The sequence below is a fragment of the Ochotona curzoniae genome, unplaced genomic scaffold (assembly GCF_017591425.1).
Source record: "Ochotona curzoniae isolate NIBS_2020 unplaced genomic scaffold, NIBS_Ocur_1.0 contig_2469, whole genome shotgun sequence".
NCBI lineage: Eukaryota > Metazoa > Chordata > Mammalia > Lagomorpha > Ochotonidae > Ochotona > Ochotona curzoniae.
In genome coordinates, this window is record NW_024465471.1 from 923,979 (window position 1) to 939,861 (window position 15,883).

At 55.3% G+C, this 15,883-nt stretch overlaps 1 protein-coding gene across 5 annotated transcripts; it reads left to right on the forward strand.

Annotated features, from left to right (window-relative positions):
* Window positions 1-78: 78 nt before the first annotated feature.
* IKBKG (inhibitor of nuclear factor kappa B kinase regulatory subunit gamma) lies at window positions 79-12,420 on the forward strand. Of its 5 annotated transcripts, none has more exons than XM_040974639.1 (10): window positions 79-334; window positions 3,351-3,549; window positions 5,178-5,389; window positions 7,589-7,707; window positions 8,613-8,765; window positions 9,821-9,917; window positions 10,791-10,934; window positions 11,148-11,290; window positions 11,460-11,521; window positions 11,806-12,420. In XM_040974639.1, the coding sequence occupies exons 2-10, from the start codon at window positions 3,363-3,365 to the stop codon at window positions 11,949-11,951; spliced, it is 1,263 nt and encodes a 420-aa protein (XP_040830573.1). In that variant the 5' UTR covers window positions 79-334; window positions 3,351-3,362; the 3' UTR covers window positions 11,952-12,420. The 5 variants fall into 5 exon arrangements, with proteins under 5 accessions (XP_040830573.1, XP_040830575.1, XP_040830576.1 ...); XM_040974641.1 differs by having other exon boundaries at window positions 11,809-12,420; XM_040974642.1 differs by having other exon boundaries at window positions 7,592-7,707.
* The last annotated feature ends 3,463 nt before the right edge of the window (window positions 12,421-15,883 follow it).

Below are 15,883 nucleotides of genomic sequence, written 5' to 3' on the forward strand. Positions count from 1 at the left end.
GGCGCGGCCTCCGCGCGGCTCCTCCCGGGCCGGGGCGGGGCGGGCCGCGTGCCGCCGCGGTTCTCGCGCCCCGCCGACGCCCGCCTCGCCCCCCTCCGGCGGGCTGCCGCCTTATCGCCGCCTCGCACCTCGCGTCGCTCTCCCGCTCCCGGACGGCGACTTTTACTTCCGGATTCCATGGCTACGACACCGGAAACCGGAAGAGGGCTTGCGACAGCGGAGAGGGCAAGGGCGGTCGCCCGCCCGGGACCTTCTTGGAACTCGGGACTTCTCGGAGCTCTCCCAGCCCGATGTTCCTGCCCTGCTCGCCTCTCGCTCACGACTCTCCTGACAGGTGTGTCTCTCTCGCCCCCAGACAGGACCCCGCCGACGCTCGGCCGCACGTCCAGCTTGCCGCTCCACACGGGCCCCAGCCGGGAGCGCGACCACAGCCGGCCTGCTTACACTCTTGCCAGCCCTCTAGCTCGCAACGCCACCGAGCCTTTCTCTACCCCTAGCGCAAGGCCTCTTGTACTTTGCACACGCTTTCTCTTACCACACTTGTGTGCGCTTGAGATTTCAACAAAGCCTACAGCATAATCTGGCAGCTAACTATCTGACCTCATAGGCGTGGACTTGCTGCTTTTGCAAAACGCGCCTCGTTTTCCTGACCTTGATGCGGTGTCTGTGGCCTCAGTAAGTAACCTGTGCGAGCGTATTTTCTCGTCGGCAAGCAGTCCACTGCGCCTGGCACCGAGCCGCACAGGCAGACTCGTTGGGACAGGACGGACCGGGAGCTCAGGGAGACACATGCCCCAGCACTGTGAGAGCAGAGCCGTGATGGCAATGACCTTTGCTAGGGCACTCTTCGCACTCTGGTCACACTGGGTGCAGAACACGTTGAAGGCCGAAGCGCGGTGTCTGCTGAATGCTCCTCGCTAGCAACCAGCTGAATGATGCGCAGACCCTTGCCGTTTTTATTGGAAAGTTGAAAAGGTGCAAAACTTCAGAGAACAAACACCATGCACCTGTCTCCAGGCATCAGCGATCAACCTGTGCTTGCTGTTCATTTACATGAATTATACTTGCCTTAAATAACAACCTTTTTAAAAAAAGATGTACTTGTTTTTATTGGAAACTGATTTACACAGAATACAGAAAGATCTTCCGTCCACTGGTTCACTCCTCTAGTGCTTGCAACAGCTGGAGCTGAGCTGATCAACAGCCAGGAGCTCTTCCAGGTCTCCCACGTGGGTGCAGGGTCCCAAAGCTTTGGGCCGTCCTCCACTGCTTTCCCAGGCCACAGGCAGGGAGCTGGATGGGAAGTGGGGCCACCGGGATTAGAACCGACGCCCACATGGGATGCTGGCGCCACACGCCCCAGTACTGGCGCTGGCATCACGTCGTTCTTGATAGACTCCACGTACCGCATGGTTCACTCATTGCTAGCGTACACCCACTGAAGAAATGCTGTGCTGTTAGCTACAGCCTGCGAGCCCACGGCCTTGGTCTCTGAAAGCTTATGTGCACTCTGCAGAGTTCAAGTCGTACGAGGTTGTTTGTGACTAGTTTTTTTTTTTTAATCGTGATATTTGCAAGATTTATTTGTGTTCTACTATGTGGCTGTAGTAGGTGCGTTGAAGAGCGCGTGAACACCCGGGCTGTGGCCGCTTTGGCCCTTCACATACGGGCATGAGTTTGCACTTTTTTCTTGGGTGTGTATCTAGGACTTTCCCCTTTATTTTGAAGTGTATCCGGTATCATTTATCAATATTCCAGTGTGTATCCTGCTCAGAATAGAATATCGCATAAGCACAGTATAATTTTGCTGCCTGAAACAGTTCGGATGAATTGCTTAGTCTTCAGCTGTCTTTTGGCAGCATTTTCTCCCGGGTTTGCCATCAACTGATAAGGAAGGTGCTGGGTGAATTGGCTTTTGGGGAGTGTCCGGAATCTGAGGAAGGTCGGGTTTTTTTTTTTTTTTTTAAAGATTTATTTTTATTATTTATTTTTATTGGAAAGGCAGATATACAGAGAGGAGAGACAGAGAGGAAGATCTTCCGTCCGGTGATTCACTCCCCAAGTGAGCGCAACGGCCGGTGCTATGCAGATCCAAAGCCAGGAGCTTCTTCCGGGTCTCCCACGCGGGTGCAGAGTCCAAAGCCTTGGGCCGTCCTCCACTGCTTTCCCGGGCCACAGGCAGGGAGCTGGAAGGGAAGCGGGGCTGCCGGGATTAGAACCGGCGCCCATATGGGATCCCGGGCGTGCAAGGCGAGGAGCTTAACCACTTGCGCCACCGCGCCGGGCCCGGAAGGTCGGTTTTGAGAAGACTGGTAGCTCTCTGAGTTTGATCTGTGTCTGAGGTTCAGGACGTTTTTGGCATGATACTGAAAGTCAGCTCGAGGTAGCTGGATGGAAGCCACGTGGGAAGGAGTGTAGTTCGAGCATGGCTGAAGCAGGATAGAGTCGGGGAGCATGCCAAGAGGAAGAGAGTGGAAGCTCAGGGCAGTGGGCTCTGGACGAGGCCAGGAAGGGAGGCCCGACTACTCTGGAAGCTGGGGAGGAGACTAGAGGAGGGACAGATGAACCGAGACTCATGGGACAAGATCAGTCTGAGGAAGCTGTCATTTGGAGGCCCACAGTTTAACTGCCTCTATAGAGACACTTTCCCAACTAAAGTTACGTCTGTAACTTTGGGGGGCCAAGGTTGAGCCTGCCATGCTGGGGGAGGGGTCCTACCCCTCTTGCTCGGGGTCTGGGCAGGGCTGGGCTTCCCAGCACTCGTGTGTCTCCTTCATTTCCTGCCTCTGACAAAAATTGTGCCTTTGCCTTATAGCCTGAAGACGGTGCTGGCAGGTTTTTCTGCCCAAGTGTCAGCATCTAGCCTTGGAATGAGGGTATTGCAGTCTCTTGGCTCAAAAGTCCATTGTGGTCCCTGATGTGCTAAAGTCCTCATCTTGCACAGGCTAGGATCCCATATAGGCACGTGTTTATGTCTCAGCTGCTCCACTTCCCATCCAGTGCCCTGCTTGTGGCCTGGGGAAGCAGTGGAGGACGGCCCAAAGCTTTGGGCACCCGCGTGGGAGACCTGGAAGAGGCTTCAGATTGGCTCAGCTCCCGCCGCTGCGGCTGCTTGGGGAGTGAATCAGTGGACAGAAGATCTTCCTCTCTGTCTCTTGTTCTCCTCTCTATATATCTAACTTTGCAATGAAAATAAATAAATCTTAAAAAAAGAGAAAAGCCCATTGGGCCCAAAGTGATCAACATTTTGGCTGTTGATCCCAGAGGCTCTGCACTTGTGCGCCGCCCCTGCTGGGGGAGCATGTCGCCCGGGTCTCGTGTGCTGCCCCTGCCGCCTTTCTCTCTTGCAGACCCTGACTTGGATGAGCAGACGCCCTTGGAAGAGTCCACTGTATGAGATGGTGCAGCCCAGTGGTGGCCCAGCCGGGGAGCAGGACGTGCTGCCTGAAGAGTCTTCTCTGGGGAAACCGGCCATGCTGCACCTGCCTGCGGAACAGAGCACTCCTGATACTCTCCAGCGCTGTCTGGAGGAGAATCAAGAACTCCGAGGTGAGGGGCACCACGTGTGGCTGGGGGTAAAGTCAGGTCCATTCCTGCTACAGGCAGGGTGTTACCTCACACGCTCCCGTGATGAGGGGGACTGACTGAGGTGCCCATTAGCATATGGGAAGTTGCTGTAGAGTGTCTTCAGCACAAATACGGGGGGGCAGAGAAGGGAACTAGAAAAGTAGGATAAGACAGGGGTGGGCAGAGGGAGAATGGGGTTGCAGGGGAGACTCAGGGACAACCCTAGCTGACCCCACAGGAAAGTTTGAGGCTGGAGGGACACTGCCAGGTTGGAACAACATGGCCAGGCCTCAGACAGAGTCTTCCCTGGGAAGAGACTCAGACTTTCCCGGGAAGCATTGCTGTGCTGTTTGGGAGTGTGTTTTGACCTGGGAAGTGGCTGTGGCTCACCTCAGAGGATATGGGATTGGCTGGCACGAGAGATGTCTGCTCCTGCTGGTCGTGGCAGGGGGACACAGCTGGGTCTCCTTGGCCATTCAGCCCCGGCCTCGGTTGTGGCCCTACTTCCCATCTCCCTAGGGGCCCAGAGCCCTGGAGGCCAGCCGTTTCAGGCCTGTGTCCTGGCCTGTGGTACCTCTGGCTGCCTCTTGACTGAGTGTTCAGCACAGGAGCTCCTGATCTTGTGTGTGCCTTGGGCGGTAAGAACCCAAGAAGGAGGAGGCAACGTTTCCCTTGTAATGTTTGTGAAGAAACTTCCTGGAAGAGTTTGTGATTCTGCCCATGTGACACGTCCTAAAGCGCTCGACAGGGCGGGGGCGGGGACCAGTGGCGTTCTGGCTTCTTGGGCCACTGGGATGCTCTGCAGGTAGTTAGTGCTTGCTAATGGCTGCATACCTTTTTAAAGCAGTTGTCATTTTTAAAGAGATTCATATTGTATTATTTGGAAGGCAGAGATACAGAGAGAGGAGAGAAGAGATTTTTCATCTGCTGGCCCACTCCTCAAATCGTTGCAATGGCTGGAACTGAGGTGATCCAGTGTCTCCTCCGTGTCTCCCACACAGGTGCAGGGTCCCAAGGCTTTGGGCCGTCCTCCACTGCTTTCCCAGGCCACAGGCAGGGAGCTGGATGGGAAGTGGAGCTGCTGGGATTAGAACCAGCACCCATATGGGATGCTGATGCTGCAGCCAGAGGTTTACTTGGCCTGCTGTGCCATGGTGCCAACCCCATGTGTTTGCTTCTTCATCTTCCAAGACGAGGGAGGGTTCTTGACCTGTCGAATGTGCAGATGCAGGCACTGAAGCTCAGAGTGCTTGCTCAGCTGTCCCTCCCAGGCTGCAGGTCTGAGGGCCGTCCTGTGTATGCAGAAGGTGCAGGCCTGAGAGGACCAAGCTGAGTACCTTAGGGAGGACTTGCTTTGGACTGGTTCGAGCACGTGTGACTTCCAGAGCAGCATTTGCGTGAGGCTGGTGTGTTTAGAGCTTTGTCATTGGTATAACTGACTTCGGAGGTGTTTTTAGAAATGTGTCAAAAGGAGTACTTGGACACCAGCTGTTCTTTGCAAAGCCACCTGGGATTATGGGCAGGAGGCTGAGATGGAAGGCTGCGCTTCAGGCCTGTCAGCCAGCTGCCAGTGCTCAACTCCCCCTCCCTGCTGTCTCTTGTGCCCCCAGAGGCTATTCGGCAGAGCAACCAGATGCTGCGGGAACGCTGTGAGGAGCTGCTCCGCTTCCAAGTCAGCCAGAGGGAGGAGAAGGACTTCCTCCTGGGCAAGTTCCAGGAGGCCAGGAGGCTGGTGGAGAGGCTCAACCTGGAGAAGCTCGACCTTAAGAGGCAGAGGGAGCAGGCCCTGCAGGAGGTGGAGCACCTCAAGAGATGTCAGCAGGTAGTGGGGGGCTATCCCTGTGACCTGGGGGCTCGAGCCCCACCCATGATGCCTGTGTTCTCAAAGTCCGTAGGGCACGGTGTGTAGGTCCGAGGCTCTCTGGAGAGTCCTCTGGCTCGGGACTTGCTGGGAGGATTCTTCGCACTTAAAGAAGCTGCCATGTTCACTCCACTGCCCTGGGCGTTCCTGGCCACTTCGGCAGTTTCAGGATGATGTCATGTAGGGAAAGGGCAGGTCAGAGAGAGCAGAGTCCATTGGGCAGAGTTTGGGAAAGAGCAGGCTCCTGCCATCTTCCTCCCATACTCAGCACCTGATTCTCCTTGTGGTGACATGGGCCAACAGGCATGGGGCACTGCCTGGCCCACTCCTCAAATGGGAAGGAAAGCTCAGGAAGCTCGCCAAGCTTGGCTGTTGCTTATGCAGGCAGGCAGGCAGGCAGCACTGAGGATGAACCTTGGCCACTCCAAGGTCTGGCTGCCACCGTGTGTGCCAAGGCCACCCACCAACCGTGGTGTTGCTAGTGTAGGTCTTCTAAGTCCAGGCAGCCTTCTCAGGCAGGATTTTCCCGGGGCTTGTGGGTTATACACGTGCTGCTGGGCTAAGCCAGACTGACGTCTGGGAGTGGCCCTAGGCTTGTGAGTGGGCCTGCACTGCACAAAACCCCCACGTGCTTTGTGTGTTCCTAAGAGTATCTTAGGCCCTTTGTGTCAGAAGCCAACTGGTCTTTGAATGCCAGTGCTGGCTGGGAGAGGCAAGGCAGGGAGAAGTGACACAGAGGGCACTGGCTGCCATGGATCCCACACCTTGAGGTAAGGCATGTGGGGCCAGCGTGACTCGCTGGGGGAGTTCGGTGGGAATTCAGGAGTAAGTAGGCGTTTCCTGTGACTGCCTGAACAGAGTACTATAGGCCAGGGTGGCAACACTCCACATTGCTTGTCTGCCAGTCCCGGGGGCTGGGAGCCTGAGACCCAGGGGGCCAGGCTCCTTCTGGGACTGCCAGGAGAACCTGTGTCTTCACTCCACAGCCCTGGGTGCTCCTGGCCAGTTTGGCAGTTTCAGTATTTATTTACAAGAGAGAAGGCACCACAGGGAGGAAGGTTGGCTGGCTGACTTAACTCCTCCAGTGTGTCCAACCAGGGCTCTTGGCTGAAGCCAGAAGGCAGGGCCTCAGTGTGTGTGCTCATTGGGAGGCGGGGCCCCAGTGTGTGTGCTCACTGGGAGGCGGGGTCCCAGTGTGTGTGCTCATTGGGAGGCGGGGTCCCAGTGTGTGTGCTCATTGGGAGGCGGGGCCCCAGTGTGTGTGCTCACTGGGAGGCGGGGTCCCAGTGTGTGTGCTCATTGGGAGGCGGGGTCCCAGTGTGTGTGCTCGTTGGGAGGCGGGGCCCCAGTGTGTGTGCTCATTGGGAGGCGGGGTCCCAGTGTGTGTGCTCACTGGGAGGCAGGACCTCAGTGTGTGTGCTCATTGGGAGGCGGGGTCCCAGTGTGTGTGCTTGTTGGGAGGCAGGACCTCAGTGTGTGTGCTCATTGGGAGGCGGGGCCCCAGTGTGTGTGCTCATTGGGAGGCGGGGTCCCAGTGTGTGTGCTCGTTGGGAGGCGGGGCCCCAGTGTGTGTGCTCACTGGGAGGCAGGACCTCAGTGTGTGTGCTCATTGGGAGGCGGGGTCCCAGTGTGTGTGCTCATTGGGAGGCGGGGTCCCAGTGTGTGTGCTCGTTGGGAGGCGGGGCCCCAGTGTGTGTGCTCATTGGGAGGCAGGGCCCCAGTGCCTTGCAGGGTATGCATTGCAGGAAGCTGTCATGCGGGACATGGGCATTCCCACTCCACCCAGCTCTAGTTCTCTGATGCCCTGGGCCAGCAGAGCAGGGCACATATTTTTCGTTGCTGTCTCCTTTTACAAGCGTTAGGGCCTGCTCATGGGTTGGTGGTCGGCCTGTTAGCACCCTCCAGTAACCGGGGGCCTCTGCACTCTTGCAGTTTTGGGAGTTACCTCATTTGCTGGGTGGTGTGCAGTCTCGGGACTGCAGCCATGTTGGCACCAGGAGGCTTCTGGAGCCGAGGCGTGAGATGAGTAGTGAAACGAGCCCCATTAACAGTGTGATTAGGGCTGAGGGGGTCTTAGGGACTGGACTTGTGGTGCTGAGGCTGCCTCCTTGTGGGCTGGCCTGGGCCTTCACTGAGAGGAATTGCCTTTTTCTTCTGCAGCAGATGGCCGAGGATAAGGCCTCTGTGAAGGCTCAGGTGACATCCTTGCTAGGGGAGCTGCAGGAGAGCCAGACTCGCTTGGAGGCTGCCACCAAGGAGCGGCAGGCTCTGGAGGGCAGGTGAGTTGGGAGAGCTGCTTCACTCGGAAGGCGCCTCTTTTGGGTTCCTCTGGGAGTGGGTAAGCCTAGAGGTCACTGTGTGACAGACCCTGAGGCCTCTGGGTCCCAGCTAGTGATGCCGGGCTCTGACCCTGGGCCAGGGTTTCCTTACACGTGCCTAGGGACCCTGAGCAGCAGCACGATGGTTACTTGGTTCTCTGGCAGAGCTCCCAGGACAGAGCACGGGGCTCCTCCCAGTTAGAAGCCCTCCTCAGGCTCCTCCCCAAAAGACTGTGTCTGTTCAGGGACACCCACCAGAGACAGCCCCTTCGGCTATGACTGGGGACTTGTCACAGGGTCACCCTCTGTCAAGTGCCTGGCAGAGTTCCAGCTGGGGCCAGGCATGAGCGCCTAGGTTGGCCTGCCGCTCCCTTTCCCGTGCCCTGGTCCGTAGTTGCTTTTGTCTTTGCCGCGGGCCTCGTGGTCTTCAGCATGGGGGCTTCACAGACAGCCCTGTCCAGGGAGCCCAGATGGGGGGCAGCAGCCCGTGCCGCAGGGGGAGGGAGCAGCGACAGGTGGGGAATGTCTGCTTGAGCATGGGGCCACTCAGACGAGGGCTGCTTTGGGGGCTGGGGCTGCGGTACTATTTCTCCTGCCAAGGGCCATTTGGACCTTGGGAAAGGCATTTGAGGGCCGTGGAAAGTGACCTAACAAATGAGCCTGCTGTGCCACATGCATCGTCTTGAGCCCAACCTGTAGCTGCCTTGGCAGGGACACACCAAATGATTTGCTTGCCTGTTAGGCCCCTGTCATTGGCAGGTTTGGTTGTGGGGTACCCCGAACCTAAACGCTTACCCGTGCCACTGGCTTGCAGCCCCTCTTGGTGCCCCTCCTCATGTCTGTAATTGTTCCCTTCCCTTTGGCAGGGCCCGTGCAGCCAGTGAGCAGGCCCGGCAGCTGGAGAGCGAGCGGGAGGCGCTGCAGCAGCAGCACAGTGTGCAGGTGGACCAGCTGCGCATGCAGAGCCAGAGTGTGGAGGCTGCGCTGCGCATGGAGCGCCAGGCTGCCTCCGAGGAGAAGTGAGTCAGCAGGAGGGGCGGCGTGGTCCGTGAGCACAGGGCCTGGGCTTTTGCCCTGCTTCCCGGGCACTCTTGGGCTGACTGTCCTTACGAGGTGCCCTCACTGTGTGTCTTAGCTTCCCACCCCTGAAGCTTTTCCTTGGTGTGCCTTGGAAGTGTCTAATCAGAACAATTCTTTGGCTTATCTGTATTTTTCATGTGGTTGGAATCTTTGTAAAATTGAAACAAATTGTTAACCTTAGTTGAGACAGAAGGAGTGAGTGAACTCATGAGAGCACTCTCACGTGCTGGCTCACTCCACAGATCTCCAGCGGACTCTGGTCTCCGTGTGGGCGGCAAAACCCAAGCTAACTGAGCCATCACTGCTGCTTCATAGGACCTGCTTTGGCAAGAAGCTGGCATTCAGAGCAGACCCAAAGATTGAACCCATGCGCTCTGATGTGAGATGTAGTCGTCTTAAGTGCCATGCTAAATGCCAACTCCTGAAGTTGGCATATTTGAAGAGTATAGAATGATTCCATTTTATTATTTAAAAATGTTAGCTTGGGGACCGTGTTTGTTGTGGTGTTGTATGTTAAGCCTCTGGCTGCCTGTGACACTGGCATCTCACAAGGGTGCTGGTTTGAGTCCTGGTCCACTTCTGATCCAGCTCCCTGCTGCTTCACATGGGAAATTGAAGAAGGATGGCCCAAGTCCTTGGGTTCCTGCATCAATAGTGGAGATCCGGAAGAGGCTCCTGGCTCCAGTCTGACCCATTGCATCCGTTGCGGTCTTTTGGGGAGTGAACTAGTGGCTGGAGGATTTCTCTCTCTGTCTTTGCTCATTTTCTCTGTAATTTTGTTTTTGAAATAAATAAAATGCATCTTTTAAAAAATAAAGTTAGCTTTAAGGAAAATGGCCCTAGCTATTTGGTAGCCACTTCAGTTGCATTAGACTTGTAGTCAGCAAAGGGCGGTCTCAAGCGAGGCCCCTCAGCAGCACCTCTGCCTGCTTAGCCTGAGTGCAGGGGTGCAGCCGGTTGGGGGCACACTGGGCTGATGGTTGCTTTCTCTCAGGCGGAAGCTGGCCCAGTTGCAGGTGGCCTATCACCAGCTCTTCCAGGACTATGACAACCACATCAAGAACAGCATGGTGAGCGGCGACCGCAAGCGGGTGAGTAGGGCTGCTCTTGTCTCCCTGCCCTGGCTAGCTCGACTTGCCCTTTTCCTTTAGCAGGGTTCCATTGTGCTCACAGGAGATGGGCCCCTTGGGCCTTACTGCCCAGAGGATGGGCTCCCTCACCGTGACCAGTCAGGGTATTGGGATGTGCTTGTCGACATGGCTGTTCCCTCCCCGTGGCCCTTCTCAGCCTGATTTGGGGCTCAGCTTCCTTGAGCTGAGGTCAGCCCCCATAAGCCCTGGATGTCCTTTTCTGGTTGTTCTCATCAGACCTAAGCTGGCTTAAGTTGACCTCATTGTAAGTGGTGTTTGCACTTGGAGGAGATTTACAAGGATTAAAGCTGAAAGCAGGTCATATAAGGAAGAGCTAGAAATAAAAATGGCTACTTAACCTTTAGAGGGAAGTCTTGGGGTGAGGTGTGTGTGATTCTGTGAGCATGTAGGCAGTGCTGTATCCTCGTGACATGAGCAGACTTGTACAAAGTACAGGACTGATAGATTGTGGCTCAACCATGCAGGAGTGGGCACACAGTGGGCTCTTCTGTGTGGGACCGGCTCATTGTGCAGGGCACAGGCGGGAGGCATTGGCTCCTGTCCTGTGGAGGCCTGTCCCACTGCGATTCTGTGCTGGGTCGTCCCCATGGTCCCTTTGGTGCTGCAGTCCTTTGCACACTCTAAGGAAACCCTAAGCACTTCTTCTGCCCACTGGGGCTGTGACAGCACTCAGCCTCTTTCTGGCCATGCTGAGCTCTTGTGGTTGGCGCCATCCCCGCGTGGGCCAGCCGGGGCCGCTGTGTGCTCCCGCTTCGCTTCACGGGAGCAGCGCTGGCCCACGAGGCTCGCTCAGTGCCCCTCGCCCATCTCTAGGGCATGCAGCTGGAGGATCTTAAGCAGCAGCTCCGGCAGGCCGAGGAGGCCCTGGTGGCCAAGCAGGAAGTGATTGACAAATTGAAGGAGGAGGCCGAGCAGCACAAGACGGTGATGGAGACTGTGCCGGTCCTGAAGGCCCAGGTGAGGAGTTCTAGCACCCTGGTGGCATGTCACCGTGGCCACTCATAGACTCTCCTGAGACCCTGCCTTTGCTCCTTGACCTCTTTCTGGGCCATGCTGCTGTAAAGCCTGGGAGGGCAAGAGCAGGCTCTGCTTCACTCCCTGGTAGCCCCTGCAGTGTGTCCATGGCGCAGCTGACTGGTGATGGGCATGTCCCTGTCTTGCGTTGGCCAGGCGGATATCTACAAGGCTGACTTCCAGGCTGAGAGGCAGGCCAGGGAGAAGCTGGCTGAAAAGAAGGAGCTGCTGCAAGAGCAGCTGGAACAGCTGCAGCGGGAGTACAGCAAGCTGAAGGCCAGCTGTCAGGAGTCCTCCAGGTAGGCCTCCGTGAGTGTGCACACAGTTGTGGCAAAATGTGTGGACCTGATGTCTCCTAGGCTTTCGAGTTAGCAGATGTTGTACCTCCCCTCCTCTGTGCACAGCCTGTTCTGCCCACAGCTTTGCTCGTTAAGCCAGGTACTCACTGGGTGACTTCTGTCTTTACAGGATTGAGGATATGAGGAAGCGGCATGTCGAGGTTGCCCAGTCCGTCTTACCACCCCCCTCAGGTGAGGGAGTATCATGGGCCCTGGGAGGAGGTGAGGGAAGCAGGATGTGTGTCCAGGAGCATCATGACTCGGCTTCCCTGTTCTGTACAGCCCTGCTGCAGGTGGGGGTGGTGGTAGGAGTTGACTGGGAGCCGTGTTAGCTCAAGCTAAGGGAAGAAAGTGCTGTGATGGCAGGTGCTGGTTCCACATAGGTCAAGTCTCCATGCCTGTCTGCCCTCCTCTTCCCTCTAATGTAAACTGGGCTGGGTACAAAGCCCACACCCAGCCACATCTATTGTTTGTAGCAGCCCACCACTCCTTCCATCTGACGCTGACCAACCAGAGAAGAAGCCCCCCAGAAGAGCCGCCCGACTTCTGTTGTCCTAAGTGCCAGTATCAGGCTCCTGACATGGACACCCTGCAGATCCACGTCATGGAGTGCATTGAGTAGGGCCAGCATGCTCAAGGCCCCTGCAGATGCCACGTGCAGGTCCACACCTTGTCCGGAGCTAAGAATGAGTGAGAAAGAGTGGCTGCTGCCTCACCCGTGAGCTAGCTGAGGGCTCCATGGGGCCCTCCGGTCTGCTGGGTCACCTCCCCAGTGGCGCATGGAGCCACGGTTCAGCCTGATGTTCTCTGCTCTTTTGCACCCATCCCCCTGCTTGAGCCACTTGCCCCTGGGGCTGATCTCCCACTCCTTCCTCCCTCTCCCGCCCGGTCCCTCACTCCTCACTCCCTACCCAAGTCAAGACTGGAGACCTTGAACCTTCAGGGAAATCTGCTTCCCTAGATACACGTGGGCATAGCTGTCCTCCTGCTGGCACTGACCCAGTCTTGCCTCTTGGGGTGTGAGGTGTCCACTGTATGACCAGGGCAAGTGTGTTCCACCAGCTGCTTGTGCTCTTTGTCCCGAGTGAATATGGTAGGTGATCTGATGCTGGAACCCTGCCCTCCCCGCGACTTGGTTTTCTGTTCCTGTGCTTTGCTCCCAGCCTTGCTAAGAAGGAGAGGGAGCAAGGACTTGCTACCCACTAGAGATGCACTTCCCTAGGAGGACTGACCTGAAGGGTCTTCTCTGGCAGTGGGCTATTTGTACCTTTTATCCGTGTTTCCCTTTGGCCATTAGCTTCTGCTCCTTGAGTTTTAGGGGCATGTTGGTCTTTAGCAGGATTAGCTCTTGTGTGTCTTTCCCCTGTTGGCTTTGCTGCTAGTGTTTTTTTTTTGTCTTTGAGGTTGTTAACCTTTGTGTTGGCGCATTGATGCATTCATGCACTGCTTTGAGTTTGCAGTTGCTGCCACGGCCTCAGGCTTGGACAGAACGCTGCTTCACACGCCTTCTCTTGGCTCTGTCTCATGCTGAAGCCTTTCCCAGTGCTTGCTATGAGTGTTGTTCAGTGCCAAGTTCTCCCTCTGCCTAATTCACAAAAATGCTAACTAGGACTGAGCTGAGGCTATGGTTTTTCTGCGCGCGCGCGTGTGTGTGTGTGTGTGTGTGTGTGTGTGTGTGTGCGCGAATGCATAGAATTCTATTGTCAAAAGAAAGCTCATGAATAAATTAATCAAACATGTCTTCTGGAATTTAGACTTCTGGAGGTAGAAGGAGTATATAGATTGTTAACCCACCAACCAGACTTGAAGTCAAACTGGAAGATTTTGTATATCAGTTCTGTTGGTGTCATTTGCTAGACATGCTTTATTTGATTATGTTTCCTATATAAACGTGGAATAGGATAGCCTGTTAAATACATGGACTGTTTTCTTTCTTTACAAAGGGTCTTACTGGCCAGCATGGGGGTTAAAGCATGGGTGTTAGTCGGCCGCATCTTCCACCTCCTGCGAGCTCCCGAGCTCGACTGGGACGGCGTCAGCCTGGCCTTCTGCGTAGGTTTGCTGCTGTCCAACGGTGAGATGCTGACCGCTGCAGTGAGGCTGAAAGGCCCGAGAGCTTTGCTTTCTCTTTTCTTAGCCTCAGCCCTGGGGAAACGGGCTCAGTGTACTCTGGGAAAATGTCAAAGGCGCAAACAGATTATCTGCTTGTGGGTGCTGCAATTCTGCTACAAGAGCACTTTTTTTTTTTTCTTCTTCTTCTTTTTTTTTTTTTTTTAAGACTTATTTATTTGAAAGGCATAGAGAGCGAAAGAGGCAGAGATGTCTTCCATGTACTGATTCACTTCCCAGATAGCCGCAACGGCCAGGGCTGGGCCAGATTGAAGCCAGGAGCCAGGTGCTTCTTCCAGGTCTCCCACATGAGTGACAGGGGCCCAAAGACTTGGGTCACTTTTCCCTGCTTTCGCAGCCCTTTAGCAGGGAGATGGATCAGAACTGGAACTGTTGAGACTCAAACTGGTCCCCACATGGGATGCTAGTATTGCGGGTGACAGTTTAACCCTCTGTGCCACAAGGCTGGTCCCTGAAAGCACTGTTAGGGGTGTGTATGTGTGTATGAGCTGCTTGTGGCTTGTTGACTTTGTTGATCCCTCATGCAGCTGTTTCTTCTGTTTTGATCTGTTTTTTTTTTTTCTTCTGGCACTGAGTGTGGGCCTCACTTACGTAATGAAGATTTTTACATCTGTCACATCTGTCAAGACCCTTTACCCAAATAAGGTCACATTCACAACTTCGGGGTTCAGATCTGCACATGCATTTTTGGGACCATTGCTCACCCAAGGGTAGGGTATTTCCCTGAAGGGGTGCCAGTGCCTGTGCCTTCAAGTCCTGCAGTTGTGCCAGAGAGACTGCCCCAAGGGTGATGGTGGCCAGAGCCCTGCAGAGTTGAGTTAGATCACGTGTTCCCTGGCTAGTGAACAGAAGTGTGGAAGAGCTGCTCTCTGCCGGGCATCCCCTTCTGAAAGGGGCTTAGAAACAAGGCAGGTGATACAGGAGTAGTAAGGGAGGCAGTTGTTCTGTCCAGGGACTTCTCCACGTGGGCTGTGTAGCACAGCCGTCCAGGAGCGTGAAAGAATCTTCCTGCTGGTACCTCCTATGCAGATCAGTGCAGTCAGACCTGACGGTGCCATCGGGTTCTGACAGCCCCAGGGCTGTTCGCAGAGGCCTGTTTTTCCTGTGACTGCAGGGTGGGCCGTGGATTAGATAGCAAGGGTTTAACTACTCCATTCACCCAGATGTGGGGCTTTTTGGTCTCTTTCTTTGTAGCCTTACGTAAGTTAGACTCATTTTTGGTTATTTTTATTAATGTAAGGAGAGATAGGGCTTCTGTAACAGCTGGTTGAGTCCTGCACGAGAGAGCCGAGCTGCTTACTGTAGCAGTTGTGGCCCCTAGGTCCAGATGTCCACCTGAGACCTGCACTGCTTCCTGTTGCCCCACTGGTCCGTGCCCAGCAGAAATCAGAAAGAGCAATAAGCAGGCTATGAAAGCCTTTCACCCACACTGATAAGAGCAGTATTAGAACCAGGGACAAAATGTGGGCAGGAGTACCCAGGGAAGCCGTGCATGTAGCACCTGCAGCATGCCGCAGGCGTGGCCATAGCCTGCACTCCTTCCTTGGGGCTCTTGGGCAAAATGGGACAAGCACTTATAACAAGCATTCTCAGCATTTGTAACCCTGAGATAGGAGCTTATGATGACTTTGGCATTGGAAATGCGACACTCTGTATTTGATGCACAGCCAGCATTTGTGGTATCTGGTTCTGGGGAAGATACACATGCACAACTCTGTTATGTTGGCGTAAAAAGGCCGGGAGACAAGATTACACAGAAGATGCGCCCCAGCTGCTAGTGCCAGCCTGCTAATGTTGGGTGTGGGTGGTGGAGTTGCTAGTGCTTAACATTTTCCTTCTGTATTTATGTATTTGCTTTTATACTTTGATACAAAGAAAAATAAATGTTTCTGCAAAGACAGCCTGGTGTGAATAGAGCCTCTGCAAAGCTCAGTGTTGGTGCAGGAAGGGCGCATGGGGCAGCTCACAGGTGCACTGGCTCTAGGCTGGGGCTTCAGTACTCCACATTCGTTCTCTTCCAGTCATGGGAGCCAGGAGCCTGAGATCCAGTTGTGGCAGGCTGCTTCTGGGACCGCCAGGAGAACCGGTATCTCTTCTCTGTAGCTCTGGGAGCTCCCCACAAGCTGGAGTCCTTGGCCCATGCTGCCTCCCTGTGGTCTGCATTGTCACGTGGGCTTGTGTGTTTCATACTCTGTGAGAATCCCAGGGTGTGAAAGAAACACAGAGCTGTGGAAGCAGCTTCCATCTGGTCACTGCTGCCTTCAGAGGACATACTGAGCTGTGGGCATTCCCAGCAGTAGAGGAATTTGCAGGGGAGAGTGGGGGATGGCTTCCCAGGAGGGAAAGGGGCTCAGGGCATCGTGTGTCAGTGCAAGCAGCCCATGTGCCCATGAGCTGCTGAGTGTGTTCCTCCCAGGATACCGC